Consider the following 16,218-nt stretch of genomic DNA (forward strand, 5'->3'; position numbering starts at 1 on the left):
CGGCGGCCGCTCGCAAAGGCGGGACGCGGCGCGGCGCCCTCCCGGGGGCGGCGAGCCCCGGGCCGCCCGCTGCCGAGCGGCTTTGCGAAGGGGCTCTGCGCGGCGAGCCGCTCGTGAAGGCGGTACGAGGCGGCGCGGCTCGGGGGCTCGTTCTTCTCCCCTCGGAAGCTTTGCGGGCCGTAATCGTTAAGGACGTAACGCGCGGGCTCGGCGCCGCGCTCGGCCCGAACTTCCCTCCCTGGAGCGTCCAAGTTCGGTCTCGGTGGAGCCGTCCCGGCAAGCGGCTGGGGCCGCGGCGCGGTGGAGGCGGCGCCGCCGGTGAGCGGCGAGCGCGTACGTGAGGCGGCGGCGGAGCGCGACGGCAGAACAATAGGCGGGCCGGGGCGGCGCGGAGCCCGGCGCGGAGCCCGGCGCGGGGGGCTGCGGCCGCGCTCGCGCGGGGCCGCGCCGCGAAGGGCGTTTGCGCTCTTGCGCGTGGGTGTTTTGCTGGGTACGGTCGACTTCGCCGAAGGGACCTGCGGGCTGGTGAAGGAGCGGGTCGCGGCTCACCAGTGCGTGTCGGAGCTGCACGGGCAGTCTGTTGCCGGTTACCATGGAAGCGGCTTCTTGCTGTTGTCTGTCTGAGGGGCTCGACACGGCTTTATTGCAGAGCCTTCGTATTTAAAAAGTACTCGGCGTGTGCGGTCCTCCTCCGCCCCCGCGACTCGCTGTTCACGGTGTTTTCGTTCCTGAGTGCTTGCCGCACGCTCGTGCAAGCCCGGCTCGCGGGCTGTCACGGCGGGCTGCTGCTAGCGCAGCCTCCCCGGAGCCCTGCCGCTCCCGGCGAGGACCGCGGAGCCGCCCGGAGAGGCTGCGCGCCAGTGCTCAGACCTGTTGGAATCGAAGTGCAACTTCCGATGGGCTTCCATTTTCTGCTTTCCGCAGTGATTAATGGGAGCCTTGTTTAAAACGCATTCTTTGCTGTAACCCGATCCGTTTCATCAAGTTCAGATGCTTTTGCCAGAGACGATTGCTTTGGATTAAATAGACATTAATTAAACACGACTAAATAGGGTTTCCCAAGCCTGTCTCGTACAATAAATGCTTTTGCYGTCCAATAAAGCTGTCTGAACGACATTGAGCAGTAAGCGGAGCCTCGGCAGATAATTTTGCGGGGGCAGTTTGGGGCGCCTTCTGCAGCCGTGTGGCACAAGCTCTGTGCAGCAGCTTGAACAAGACAATATCCTCGCGATGTGCTCCACAAAGTGCCGCCTCGCCGTCGTTGCGGCTCTCGTGCACTGAACTGAATAGCCGCAGGAGGGACTTGCACTTGTGTCTGATGGCTTTGATAAAATATCCCTCGTTAATGCCACTTTATATTTACAGTGTGTCACTGGAGACGCACAAGGCTTCATTTACTGACTTGTGCGACAAGAGGAGCTAGCATTATTTGCCTGGGACGTTTCGGAGGAACAAGAGAGCCATTGAGTTATCTGTTGAATTTAACTAATACGAAAAGGGGGGAATAAAGAAGCAGGCAGTTCTGCCGAACAAAGAGCTTTATTCATATGTCTGTTGTACATGCTTTAACAGTTTTCCCCAATGGCATTTTCGGCAAGATGGTGTGTGTATTGGGTTGGGGGGGAAGCTAGTGTCGTTTTCAGCTCGTTATTCTGACTTTACATACCTTCTGGTAGAGATCATCGTCCTACAAAATAAGGCCAGTGTCTTCTGCCTGAATGCCGGCTCTGACAATGAAAATTACTTTGTTTCTTAATGGCATGTTCATCTCCTTCTGGAAGTCCTGAAGGCCGAGTCTGTTCTCCGAATTCAGCTGTTTTGCGGCCCCAAGTGTCTGTGAGGGTAGCAATGTGTGGTTGAAACAAGCCACTGGTGGCAGGTCTTTTTAAAATAAAATGGGAGGAACACTTAAGTTGCTTGAGTATGACTTGTCTACGTTTAGCAGCAGGCACCCAGACATTTTTTTAATTAATGGGCTGTCTTCATAGTTTTTAAGATGTTTTGTCACAAGGTGAGCTTTGCGGTATGTTACTTAAAGTCTGTGAAAATAGCTTTGTTTTTAGCTTTGTGCTAAATGAATGAGTTGTTCGATTGTCTGATTTAAAGAATTTATCACTTGAAACAAAGCAGAAAAATAAAAAGCCCTGTTGCAGGATAACTGTGCTTGTTGTTTGTTTTGCTATCTCTTAATGTCTCATCTCACATTTTGAATTGCCTTTTTTTGAAAAAGGGCTGCCTTTTAAGTGAAAGGCTTGTACGATACTATGTTACAGTGAACCTGTAAAATGGAGCTCAGTTAACTGAGTTAGAATATTGGAGCAGTAGGCAGGGTCCACATGCTGCAGTTAAAAGGATTATGCCTGACCTGTGCAGTTGGTGTTTTTCTGATGGTGAAAAGCACTACACAGTATGAATAGGGAACACGCTGCTGTTGGAAGATAATTGTCCCTGGATTTTAATGCTCTGTCATGAATCAAATGATAAAATAGCAGAAGTTCTGCTTTTACTGTATGTTAGACCAAGTTCCTTAAAACCYCAAACCTTAATTTTCCCCATTTTCCCTTTTTTTTTTTTAAAAGTGGTATGTTAATCACAGTAGTCTTCGAAGAGAAAATTATTGTTGTGGCAGTAAATGGTAATGGTTGTAGAGGGCCACATTGGTTGTCTTTTTATCTGTTGCTACCCAAGGTACAGTAGTGTTAGTGCTGTATCTTGCTACTTGAGTGGAATCCTGTGATCTGAGTGCAGAAATCTGGAGTGTGCTTTGGAGTGTGCTGTAATTACTTTGCTGACTGGTTTAAGCACGGGTAATTGGAAAGGGAATAGGCAGTGTTAGGATTCGGTTTAAAATAAGCTAGTAACTCAAGATGAACGTGTGGTTCTGTGGCACCTTTTTATCTGATCTCTATGCTTTACAGTTAATTAAGCTTCATAACACTGCTGTGAAATACGAAGGGAGTTGAAGAATAATTTCGGCTAATACTGAAATGCGGTCAGCATTGGGGTGGAACGCAGCATCTGTCTGACGGCGCATAGCAATGTTGCGCAGCAGTTCAGAAACAAGAACTTCTGGACTGAAACCACAGGAGATATTTGGGGAGATGGTGTCAGCATTGAAATGAAACCTAGCYGTGGCACTGGGTGTAGTGGCCACAAGGATATAAAGGTATATAAGGACATGTCTGAGAACAAAAGTGGTTGTAATTGTAGCTCTGTATCTGCCAACATCAAAGAAGCTCCACAAGTGATGGGCCAGAGAAAGACCAGCTCAAATACAGTCAGTAATCCCACCGAGGTTGTGTTAACCACTCTCCTGTAAATATGGGGTGAATTTCTAAGGAGCTTTTGTATGCAAGAAAAAGTCTTCTGATCTGCAACTATTTCACTGAGATTTAGCTGAGCTGTTCCATTTGAAAAAAATATACTAACATTCTTGTTCTGGTGGTGGTCTGAAATGCAAACACTTCAGGAAAATTGCAGAGAAGAGGCTGGTAAATAATCCATCTGGATTGCAGCTTGGGCTCATTTGAGTCTTGCACGTAGGCAGTCGAACACAGGTTTATAAGCATGACAATCTGGCCTAGAAACCATGGCCAAGGAGACTCCTGTGATTTTAAAGATGTAAAGAGTAGTGAATATATAGTTCTGTTCTGGGCACAGTCTAAATCAGAGGGGGCAGTTATTAGCACCTTTGGCTTGCTGGATGCCTTTAATTGCTGATAATATTGGATGTGGCTATACAACTTCACAAGAGCTGTTGCTTTTACTGATTTTTCTCTAAGGAGGCTCTTATGTTGCAGCTGAGGCTGCAGTATAGACAGGAGCCTAGAAAAGATAGTTACATTCTTCCTTTGAGCATCAGTCTTTATCAGTTTCTGTTTTGTTGATGTTTCCTTTTCTTTCTTTCTTATGAGCAAGTGAAGAAAGCTTTATAACTGAGCAACTCTGACTCAGTAACTGAAGATGCCTTAAGTGTTGCTTTCTCAGGTCTGTGYGGAACTAAAAGCATTTTTTGTGGGGCAGCAGCATGCAGATAGTCTCTGCCCTATTGCTTGACTAAAAACAGATCACCTTTTTTACTCTTACCACCACCCAGAACAAAATGTGCATTTTAGACTAGATGTGTTGTTTGAAATGGCAGTTTAAATGCTCCTAATAATGTGCTTGGTTAACTCCTCTCTGCCTGTAAAAACTCAACAACAACAACAAGACCCAAATCCTTTTTAGTATTAGGCAGATTTTTCTTGTTTTTGCTTAGTGCCAGCTTTTCTAGTGATTATTGTTATACTCTTAAAAGGGATTTTAACAGCTTGTACCTCTTYCATGTTTGATAAAATGTATTGCTGTACTTTTGTCTTGAATGCAGGGGCTCTGTGTGTTCAGAAAGRGAGATTGCTTTCTGTGGTTCAGAGAGATAGGATTTGAACAGACTTCTGAAGCTTTAAATGTAATGCAGACTATAAGTTCACAGTATTCAGTTTAGCTGGAATTCAGCCAGTAAATAAATACTTAAGCAATGGTTTAAGGGTGCAAGCAAAGCTGGACATGCAATCTGTGTCTCTTCTGAGAAACTGGATGGTACATGGAAAAAATTGTATTTGTTTCTTTGTGGGATACTATGTGCTGGCCTTTAGTGGTGCAAACCACTAGAATTAAATAAACTTTGTTTGGAAACCTGTAATGGAGTAAACCTATCTGGTATGTTGTGCTTGTAAGTGGTGTATACTTGTTTTAGTTTCATAAGTCAGTTGCTTTTCTGGAGATTTAATTGTGTTGCAGGTAGCAGCTCCTGTTGTGGCTAATGGGGAGCTCCAGTACAGAACCCTTTGAAGGTCGGTCAGTGCTGGCTTAGAAGCTATTGTATGCTTGGCTTCAAGATGGTATGCGGGGGAGTATGCTGGTGAAAGCGGGATGTTTTTGCATGTGCAACAGGCTCTTGTTTTATATATTCTTTTAGAATAACATGATGAGGCTTCAATCAAATTTAGGATTTGACACAGTATTTCAGTGGAACTTGTCAGCTGTGGCATATTTTGGTGAATGGTAGCTGGCCCATGTTCCAAGATGAGCTGGCTTTTGCATTTCAGCCTTGTGCCTGAGCTTAAGTATTTCAGTACTTCGTAAGCATGAGAGAACTAGGACTGCAAGTTACACAGGGGTAGGCTAGCTCCAGTTCTGACACATTGGCTATGTGTGAATGGTATGTGTGCTGTCCTCTACCTTTTTTGTTAGAATTTTAGCAATTTTTCTCTTTCCTCATGTGTTCATTAGCTGCTGAGCCTGCTAGTTTTCCTATTCAGTTGCAGTTCAGATTGTTGTTGTAAATCTTTGTGTGGAAGTGGAGTTAAGTATTGGGAAACAGTATACTACGTGCATTATACTACAATGGGTCTCTTTTGAAAAATCCAAGTTTCAGGTTAATGTTTCATCTGTTCCAAATATCATGAACAATGAGAATATCATTGTGAGAAGCAGTAAKTCTCATAATTGGTGTTGAATGCTATCACTTGTCTGTTCTGTGCTGAGTAGTTTTTTTGTTTTAAAGAAGTTAAACACTTGACTAGATCGTGTTAGGAACTTCTACTGGCTCATATGCTTAGTGAGCTTAAATCTGTGACATGCCTCAGATGTAAGCCCAGGACTTTGTAGGATTGGGCCAGCTGACCCTACTGTTTTTAATTGATTACATTCTTGTGTGGCTGAAAAACTTGAATAATAGAAATGTTCTGACCTTTCTGAATTTTGAAGGTGAATCAACTTCAAAAATTATCCACTTTAAGATGCTTGTATTTAGGATCAGAATGAGATTTAAGCATTTGTCTTTGCTTAGAAATATAAGAAACTTCTGTGGCTTGCAACTTAACTAAAAGGTGTCTGGTTTTGCTTGTTTGTGTTTTTTACTGTAAATACTTGCATTTTCACGATGTTACTATCTGCTGTTTGATAGTTTTCAGATTATAGATGGTTTTCTAACTTTTTTTTATTCCTACTTTTAAAGGATGTAATAACTTCAGCCTCTTCATATTGCACCACTCTTATGAGGAATTGCATAAGCAGCTTTCCCAGTTAATAGGATTTTCTCTGAAGGATAGATGGAATCAATATTGGTCACTCTCATTTGACTTTGGGGGGAGGTTCCTTTTGAAAATAACAATGAATATTTTTGTGGGTTTCACCTACACAACAAAGGTGCTTTCACTTAGCAACTCCTGTTAGTGGCAACAGATGTCAAGTGCAAGTACCAAGGAGAAAATAGACTCTTAGTTGTATATAATGGAAAATATTTTTAAACCTAGGTATATTTAGTAGCAGAAATAGTTGCATTCAGATTTTATTTTCCCTCACAGAACCAACTGTAAAGGCCTGGCCCTGAACAGTTACATTACTGACCTGATTCTTCTCTAGAATAGCAAAAGTGCTTAATTTTTGTTAATTTTTCTGGAATCCTTGACTAAGCAGTGGAAGCTTAAAGAGAAATGGCAGTTAATTTAACATTCTCTGAAAAGGTTCAGGTACTGATTAGCTTACATGACAATAAACTTCTCTTACATCTTGTAGTACAGCATCTTGAGGATGAGGGAACTCTTGATAAATTCATTTGATGCATGCATTAATGGTGTCTGGTCCCATGTACCAGTTTAAGCTGTTACAGCAAAATGACAAGCTAGCTCGCTAGCTTTTAGGAAAATATATGGGACTATGCAGTATGTTATCTCTTTTTTCAGGGGTTAACTGCAACACGATCATCTGGTTATTGAAAGGCATTGGATATCAGTTCTCTTAACCCCTTTTYAAGCATTGACAAGGGAAATGCCACCAATTCATGCATGGAATTCAAGTGCAGTTCCACTGAGTTATGTTTATGAATTCTATATTCTGGATCAAGGTAGAACTTGTATTGTTGTAAAATCTGAGAGAATTTGGTAATCTGAAACATGACAACTTTTGATACGAGCTTGGACCCGAGATCGCAAAACTTGATGTGGAAACAACACACAGTATCACTGCTTTACCCATCAGAAGATCATAATTAACTTTTTGTTAATGTGCTGCATTCGAGAGCAACACAAAACTTGTCAAGCTCTAGTGAGAGAGTTTTAAGGTCACCTTTAATTTGAACAGTGGTTTGATGAGGGCTGTTGGTAACCACCATCCTGTGGTTAAATCTCTACCTGGGAGATACAGGAAACAGGTCTTTTCAGCCCTTTCATATGCCTTATTCCAATTATCTGCAGTATATATTCTTAGGACTGAGGAAGAAAATGTCAAATAGCAAAGTGACATTCCACTCCCTACCCTACTCCTCTCATTCAGTAATAGAAATGTGAGTCTGAGTCTGTAGCATCAAAAGAGATCAGAGTAATCAGATCAAGCATGAGAAACTGCTTTTTGCTGYTTTTTCTGTTTTCTAGATGAGGCTGTGAGGCAGCTTCCCTTTTGGAACACTGCTTTTAAATATTAGCGGTGTTAAGCTTTAAAGTTGAGGCTACAGCTAAATGGTGCTCTGCTAAAATTAGGCTAGAAAGAAAGCTGTCTTTATGCAGTCTGTTTCATGTAAATTCTGCACTAATGCACTAAAAGGTGAAAATAAAGGAATGCCATTCTCTCCCAGCCCTTATTTTGTGTCTGAGAAGAGGAACGCTTGTCCCTAACTCTCAACTGCAGAGATGGTGCTTTGACTTCATATGTTTCATTATAGTAAAATTTTAGTAAAATTCCCTTAAAATTGTTCTGTGACACTGATGTATCTGTGACCTTGAAAAGGCATGTGGCTTGCTTAAAAGCTATTCCCTTCCCCACTCCCCTGCCATAATTTGTCATGGGATAACTTCTGGGCCACAGCTGCTCTTAATCCATTCAAAGTTGTTGAAATTGGATGGCTGGGTCAAACTGTGGGGAGGAAAAGCAAATAGTCCTTGCTTATAGCTTAATTGCAGAGACTTTTCTTCTTTCCACACAGTTCTGTTTGTTATGCATTCTGTTATGCCTGTATGCGGAACATCCATCCCAGTTCTTGTTCTTYGCAGTGCTCTAACATCAAACCAGTCACTTATCCATGGTTCCCTTACAGTCACCGAGCTATAATGTCTTTGGTTACACAGTTGTTTGTTTAAGCATTATGTATGGATTAACTCAATTGGCTAAGGTTTTTAGAAGAATGGTAAGTATTTTTTCCCCCCTGCTTTCCAAAAGCAGAAAGTGATTCCCAGTTTCTTACTGGACATGGCAGATAAGGTTGCTTGCTTTCAGGAGTACTGTTCTAAGAATGATACTGATTGTTCCCTTTAAAACAATGCTTCAGGTGAGGCTTTTCGTTGTTATGCCACAGATAATCCATTGATATGGTGAAGTTGGCTTCAGACAAACTAAAATTGATGTTACTCAAGCAAATGTAAAGGACAAAACCTGGGTAGGATAGAAACCCTGTGTTGCTGCATGGAGCCACATGATGAGGTTGGTCAACTGATTCCAACCTCAAGTAGGCTGATTATAAGGAAGACCTAAAATACTCTAAATACTGTCTTTTAGAGAACTGTTGCTGTAGCTCTTATTTAAATGACTTTTTAAGTTACTTTGCTTGAAAGCATTATTTGGGCCATGGATTTGTGCTCCCATTACTCATCTCTCTGAAAATTTAATCTGTGTTAGCTAACATAGATGTAAGTTATGTCAGAAGAAAAATGTTCAGCAGAAGCAGAGAAGCTCTTAGTTGTCCCTCCTCCTTTGCTGAGTCTATATAAAATTAGATGATGTTTTAGCTGAATTAAGGATAGGCAGTGCTATGCGTTGTATAAATGCTTTCTAGCTAGAAAGTATGCTATGGTTTTCTAGGTGTCAGCAGCTCCTTAAAAGCATTCATGCCTACATTGCTTTTTGTGCCTTAATTGGAGGAAGACTTTGCAGTGTGTTCATAATGTTGCTTAGTGTAGAGATACTGAGTAATGCTATTTGTTGTTGTTTCCTGATTACTATCTAACCAGGATTCTTGGAGTCTAGTTGAAAGTTGATTCACAAACACCAAAACTGTTAATATTTGTCATCATATGACAGCCAATTTTGTCAAGCTTCAGCCTGTGTGAGGATCATTGGGGTTAGGACTGTTTGGTGTAAGTATGCTTTCTCAGGGTGGGTGCAGCAAGAACAAAAAGCAAGAAACACTGCTTGTTATGTGAAGTGCTTTTGTGGTGTCAGTTCAGTAAGAATCTAGGTCAACTTACGAGCAACTTGAGTCCTTTAGATGGTGTGTGTTTTTTTTTTTTGGGGGGGGGGCACCCTAGTTTTTTAACAAGCTGTGCAAAGTCCAGAGAACTATCCACAGTTCCTTAGTGCGCATTTGCTGACGGGGTCAATTTAAATTGATGTGCGGAAGCATTTTGATTTGCAGTTGGGAAGTAGGTGTAGCTCAGTTCTAATGTGGCATCATACTGAGTGGGTTGGAATTTCTTTAGCTCTTCAATAAAGGAATACTCTGTACATTGAGGGAAGCAATTATGCTTTTCCTGGATAGGGATAGTGTAACAGAAAAGGGGGTACATGCCCAGTGCATGCTGGTGAATGAGAGAAAAGAGATGCCTGCCTAGGACAGTGTGATTAGTCATAAAGCTTTGTAGCTGGACTTAACCGTCCATACTGATAGAGCATATTCCTAATCACTCTTATAAACACCTGCAGTAGCTTGTAGTAGAAATAAGGCAGAACCCATTTAATTTGTTCGTTCTTTATGCTCATACTCACCATTGAAGTGTGGCTGTATTAAAAGATTCTCCTAGCTGTGTAAAAATTCAGTAAGTGCATAATTTTTCCTTTGCTTTCACTTGAATTTTTTGATTTTAATTTTCTAATAGTTTATCTGCTGCTCAAATTGAAGATCTTTGTGCCATTAAGATAGTATATCTATAAGGTCATGATTACATGATTGCTGTTTTCTGCCAAATCACAGTTGAGTACTCTTCTTCCACCACCTTTGCTCAGCATCTGGTCTGAATGTAACTCTGAAGCAGACATTCCTCATTTTTTTGATAGTTTTGTCTACTAGGTTAATGACTCTTACATCGAGGTTTTTGCACTATGTCCACGTTAATTGCTTTGACTTCAAAGTTCTTAGGTTCTTATTTGTTCCATATAATCTTTAATGGAATGTATGCAGTTTGACAACTCTTCCTGAATCTGTAACTGCCAGTTACTGCATCTTATGTGAAGTGTGGCTGCATCCTTTTTTTTTTTTTTTTTGTAAAATCAAAGATTGAAGTGGGATGGATAAGAAAATAACATTGCTGCCCTTTGGATGCCTTTGGGGAAAARGGGAGAAACTTGTGCACAAGAAATAAAGAAAATACTTGAGGCAAATCATTTATTGTGATAAGTATATGTATTGAGCCTTGTACGCAGAGGGTTTATAGCAGAACTGATGATGTAGCTTTTAAATCCCTCCAGGAGAAATTGGAAGGCACGATTATGATGATTCTGTCCTCTAGGCTTTGTTTTGCAAATTGAGTCTGAATTGCAAGTGTGCTAATGCAATATAATATATGTGGAACGCAACTCAAAGGTGTGTAGTATGTTAGATACAGCTGTCACTTTGAGTAGTCTTCCCATTTTCAGTTTTGTATTAAGGCTGAATAGATCTATTGATTCCTGTTTGACATGGCGGAGATCTTTAGTGAGAGTTCTTATAAATATAATAGTTTAATTACTATAAAACTACTTTTTTAAAAATTTCCTTGCAAGATTAAAATGTTTTACTACGGAGTCCATTGTATTTTCAGTCTCCCTCTGTGCAGCCCTTCTTCAAAGCCCCAAGTACCCTCAGCCTTCTCCGGGTTTGTATGTAGAGCTACTAAGACAGGATAAGAGAGCAGAAATAGGTGGCTGTGAATGATGGACGCATTAGTAGTTTACATCACATTTTATTAATTTCTTCAGTTAATCTACCTCGAATTGTACAGCCGTGTGCAATGAGACAGTGTTTGTGAAGTGTTTCAGGTCTAGAGAGTAATGCATCTTGAACAACTTAAACTTGTGGTACACACAAATAACTGGAGAATTAAGAACTAATACTGCTTGTATGTACTCAGTGGGTGAAGAGGTAGTTTGGCTGCTTATGAGTAATCTGTTACAGCAGCATTGCGTAGTTAAATCTGCTTTCTGGAACAGACTTAATATGGAATGTAATCTGGGTTTTGTTATGCTATATAGTCTTTCAGTATAAAATGTCACAGCACTGGTAGCTATGCCCTTAGAGTTTTCTTTGGAATTAGAAGCTTGGTTTCTTCTTGCAGGTTTTATTAAGAAGTTTTTCCAGAAGGGTTTTAGAATTAGTGGTAGACATYAGTGGCACTACCTTCTGAATGCTTACCAGGGTAGTTGAACCAGTGTCTGAGCTGATGCTTCCCGGAGGGGTAATGGGGTGGCTGCAGCAAGCATCATGGGCGCTTGGTAGCCTCAATAGCAYGTTCATCTCAGACAGCCCCGTGCTGCTGCAGTTTTACTAGCTTTCACAGTGCTGCGAGACCTGTCTTTTACCTGCTTTGAAGGGGGTAGATCCTGGTTAAGATGGCTGTATTAGCCAGAGATGAAGATTTCTATGTTTGTAGGGTTATTGTTTGCTAGGTAATTCGAGACTTGATCTGGAGGAATTGATAGGTCTATTTAGCTTGTTAATGAAGGACTGCCAAGGAGTGTAGGGCATTGACTGGCAGGGCACTACTGTGTTTTGTGTTGTTACAAGCTAAGTAAATAATGCATCTTGTTCTCCTGTTTTCTGTGTTAATACACAGATGGGTGTTTCACACAGAATCAGTAAGGTTGGAAGGGACCTCTGGAGATCATCTAGTCCAACCTCCCAAAGATTTTCTGGTGCTGGTTCCACTGGGGCTTGAACCCAGGACCTTCTGCATGTAAAGCAGATGTGATAACCACTACACTATGGATGTATGAATCCTGTCATAAAATAGGGAGTAACTTAAATTATTTTGCAGTCAGTAAAGGTTAGTAAACTATTTCAAATCTGGTTATCTGACTCTCCAGGCAGAAGCAAAAGAGATAACTTATGGACCTGGTTTTCAGTGTCAAACAAAAGAATTTTTCACTGAAATTACGTAAGGGAAGCATTTTTGGTGTGCACAGACTTGGGAGATGTGCGGTATGTTGTTGAAAAGTGGTGTAGGTTGTTCACTAGTACTGGATTTTATTGCCTGAGTAGTATTGAACCTTGCACTTYTCTCTGTCACTAAATCCACAAGAGAAACTGTTGGAAATGCAGTTTYTCTTTGCTAAATGTAAAATATCTTTGTAGCAGTCTAAGAAATTAGTGCCCCTTAAAGATGAAATCCAAAACAATTCTAAAGTTTTAATAACTTGGTATCTTTTGTTGTGCTGAAAATCAAATTACTTAACTTTCTCCATGTCTAGCTGATTTAAAGGTATCTAGGAAATCTTTTGCCATAATGTCTGTGAAAGTTGCATTTGAATGAGCTAGATAGAGTAACTTTTTTCAGCTTAAGTGTAGGAAAAACRTAAATCTGTGTGTGTGTGGATGTACCTCTGAAATTGGTATCTTTTCAGTTTAAATTGGTTCCTAGGATTTATAAGGAATTCAAAGGCAGAGAATGAACACTCTGGTTAGATACTGAAGCAACTGGTTTCTATTTTTCTGGAAAATATATGGATGCTGTGGCATAGAAGCCAAGCTCTGCAAAACTGCTGCACATAAATTACTACTTGTRTGGTTTAGAATAGTGATAAAAGTAGACCTTTGTTTCCTTTGTATGTGTCTTTTCTTTCATTCAGCCTGCATCTTAAGAATGACTCCTGTTATTTTCTTTCTRCTGTGTATTGTCTTTAGCAATTTTGCGTGAGTGTTATCTTGTATTCTTCACCACATGATTTTGTATGTTCAGTCTTCTGGAGTGGATGCTTTTTGCTAGTCTAGTGTTCACTTGTCCAGATTATCTGTGTGGAGAGAACTGACTTGTTTTTACATGATTTAGTTGTAAATATGGTAAGTACTGATAGAGGTTGCTGTCATAAGTGCTTACACTCATTGCTGAATTTCTGATTACTGATTACTGAATTTCTTATGTTAAAATCACACAAGCTATGCATGCTAACAGCTTTCAAGGGAAGTGTGGTGTTAAGCTTAAGGTTTTCATGTTCAAATGAAATCCTAAGTGATTGTATTGCACTAATTAGTGAAAAACTGTCTTGTGTTTCTGAGGCAAGGTTTTAGTGAAGGGGGGAGAAAAGTGATTGTTCCTCCTTTTTTTTGAGGGGGAGGGGGCAGTTGTAGTAGCAGGTGCCATAATGAGGAATAACTGGAGAGGAAGTGCATGGAAAACATCTCTAAGTTAATACACAGGGGGCTTGGAGTCAGTGATGTTAATCATTGCCAGTGGGGTTAAGGAACAAATATGTTATTTGCTAGTAGTTTCTTTTTTAATTGCCTACCAAGCTCTGCTTGAACTACCATTGTTTAATAGGGTTACTTCCAGAATGCCTTACATCTGTCTAGACCCCTTGCGTTTTCAAATGAATGTTTTCTAGGAAGTGTTGCGCTAAATACAAACTCTTGGATTTGGCAAAATACTCCTTAGGGGAATCAAGGTGGCATTTTGCAGTCATAAAACCCRTTTTTATGTTACAGAAGGTCTTTAGTTTTTTTGTGCTTTAGACTGATGGAAATGAGAATTTTGGGAAGTAGTTTGAGATACTGAGGTACTTGGAGCTAACAGTGATGGGTTACCTCAAAATATAGGAAAGGGAAAGAACAAGTTATACTGCATGTGTTGGTAGAATACAGATCCGGCTGTTTCTGTACTGTCACAGACCTCACTGAGCTTGCTCATTCTAAATGCTTCTGCTGGATTCCAGGGAGATGCTATTGCCTTTTACATTTATGTGGTTTTGTCAGTGGTTTATATTGCAGCTGCTGGGAGATGAGAACCCTGGACCTGCAAGTGGTGGTGGCTGAATTTGACCTATTGCTGAATAGAAGTTTGTAACTGTCTTGTGAAAGTATGATGCTGCAAGAAAGGGGTAATGGAGATGCATTAGGTTCAGTAGTGATTTATAATGCACTTGATGCTGAGTTTAGAGCATAAGTAAAAGGTATCCATCTGTCTCTGCTCTAAGTACTTTCATACATGTGAAATTAGAAGGAAGGCTTCCAGGCCTACTGTGCTCTGTGAATTTAGTTTGTGGTTTGGAACTATTCAGCTGGAAGCATAGAGGAGTTGGAAAGAATATCTGTTTCCTCTTGGGAGGGGTAAATTGCAACTACAAAACAAATCTCTGTAGCAGGAGGTGGAGTTGTTTGAATTTTTAGCGCAGTTCGACAAYTTGTTTGCCTCTCAGCACCTTGATTCTGGAGTGTTTTGCCTTGGGGGAAAGATCTTCACTTCGGGGGTCAGAAAAAAGGGAGAACAGGAATCTTGAGTACTTAGTATGGGCAGTATAAGCTTTGCAGACTCACACATCCTGATGGATTACATGAGGAACTTGACATCTTGTTTAAAAACAAATCATTCATTATGTAGCAATGAATAATCAAGCATTACAGTTTCATCTCTGGAGRTTCCTTTTTTGGTTGGAATTTTGATAGTTCAGTAATTAAAAGCTGAAAGCTATTACACTGTCTACATGTTGATCAATTGGTAATTAAAAAGTTAGATATGGTATTTCATGGGACTGGTTTGTTACGATCAGCTTTCCTTAGTGTGTTTTGAAAATTGTCATTTAACTTAATGCTTAAGCATTTTTCAATATTCATGGACTATTTTATTTGAATTTTATAAATACCTTTAAATTATCAACATTTGCATACTGTAATTTGAGATTCTAATGGATCACATGCTTTTAATATGATCTGAAAGGGTAGTTTTTTCTCCATCTGCTGAAATGCATTTCAAGACTATGTAAATACTCTTCCTCTGGATACTGTGTAGTTCTTTGGCTGTTGTATCATTAATTTGCTGTGGCTAGCTTAATCAGTCTGAATGTAAGGCAGATACTTGAGTGTTCTTCAGGTATGACCCTTGTCACAAGATTCATTCCTTTTAAGAGTCATTCAACCTTCATGCTGGGTTCTTAATCTGTACCTGATGCCAGAGTGCTAATTTGGACAGAAATGATTCAAACTCTTAGGCTGCTGTTTTTACTAAAACACCTGTATTTTCCTGCAGTGATGATCCCTTAGGGCAGGGAGGTAGTTCTAGCTGTTGTAAGAGTACCATGGCTCAAGTGTAGCTGCTAATCACGTGTTCTGCATAGTGTCCTATTGAATGCAGTGGAAGGACGCAGAATCCTATTAAGTTCTCTTAACCAGCCTTCATCTCCTTCAGTTCAGGTGTACAATCATGGCTAGGAACAACAAGCACAGGAAGATATATCTGCTGTTCACTTATGACTGAATTCTCAATATTGCAATATAACCAGTAATAAAGTTAAATTCTTTTCTCTTTGTAGCTGTAGGTATAATGTAAACAAATCCAATTCTGAATGGAGAGTTATGATTTCAAGTATGCCCAGTGTCACTGTATTTTTCTGCTGATCTTAAACTGTTGACTTTTACGTTGCTTCAGTGTCTGGCAATTTGGTGCCTGTTTGTCCCGGATAGCTTAAATACATCTAGTGAAGTCAGTCCCTGTCCTACGGAGTGCCTAAACCTAAACTGGGTGGCTTGTTGACGTAATTTAATTTAGGCTGCTTTATGACCATAACTTATGCTTTGGGTTTAGACTCCCAAATCCAGTTGGGGAAAGAGGCAATAGTAGTGTGTGGAGCTTGCTTCAGGAGTGTCTGTTGAAGACTGCAGCCCTCAAGTTGTAGAGGATTACTGCATGTGCCATGTGATCAGAGCAGACTTTCAGTCTTCTGTTTGTGTAATATGAAGGCATTAACCTTACTTCTTGAAGAGAGGCTGCTGCAGATTGTAACCACAATGTTAAATGAAAAGTGCTGAAAGGATCTTAAGTGGAAGGTTATCAAAATACTTGATTACTTGAATTTTAAGTTGATTTGCAAAGGGATAAGTAATACTGGTAAGCAACATACTTAAAAAGACCAGTACAGTGCTGCAGTATCAAAATTATTGGTTGCAAAGGATGACTTGCCCTGTCTTAGTTTCTGCTTCTTGAGCTTTTGGTCTCTCTCGTTAATAGAAACTTGAAAAACAGAGCTTCTTGCAGCTGAGGGAAGATTGAAGATAAATTTGATAATACA

General features: G+C 40.7%; 1 protein-coding gene and 1 non-coding gene across 2 annotated transcripts in view; one reads left to right on the forward strand and one right to left on the reverse strand.

Moving 5' to 3' along the window:
- Positions 1–2: 2 nt before the first annotated feature.
- CADM1 (cell adhesion molecule 1) overlaps positions 3–16,218 on the forward strand; it is a gene marked incomplete at its 5' end in the record, with an annotated part of 203,480 nt that continues 187,264 nt past the window's right edge. Inside the window, one exon of the mRNA XM_085303160.1 lies at positions 3–318. Within this exon, the coding sequence (XP_085159286.1) occupies positions 3–318 (316 nt within the window). The remainder of the gene's footprint in view (positions 319–16,218) is intronic.
- On the reverse strand, positions 11,861–11,931 carry TRNAV-UAC (transfer RNA valine (anticodon UAC)). The gene has a single exon. It is a non-coding gene; the product is annotated as a tRNA-Val (tRNA).

Source organism: Rhea americana, unplaced genomic scaffold (genome assembly GCF_003343005.1).
Source record: "Rhea americana isolate MKP2758 unplaced genomic scaffold, rheAme1 scaffold_197, whole genome shotgun sequence".
Classification (NCBI taxonomy): Eukaryota; Metazoa; Chordata; class Aves; order Rheiformes; family Rheidae; genus Rhea; species Rhea americana.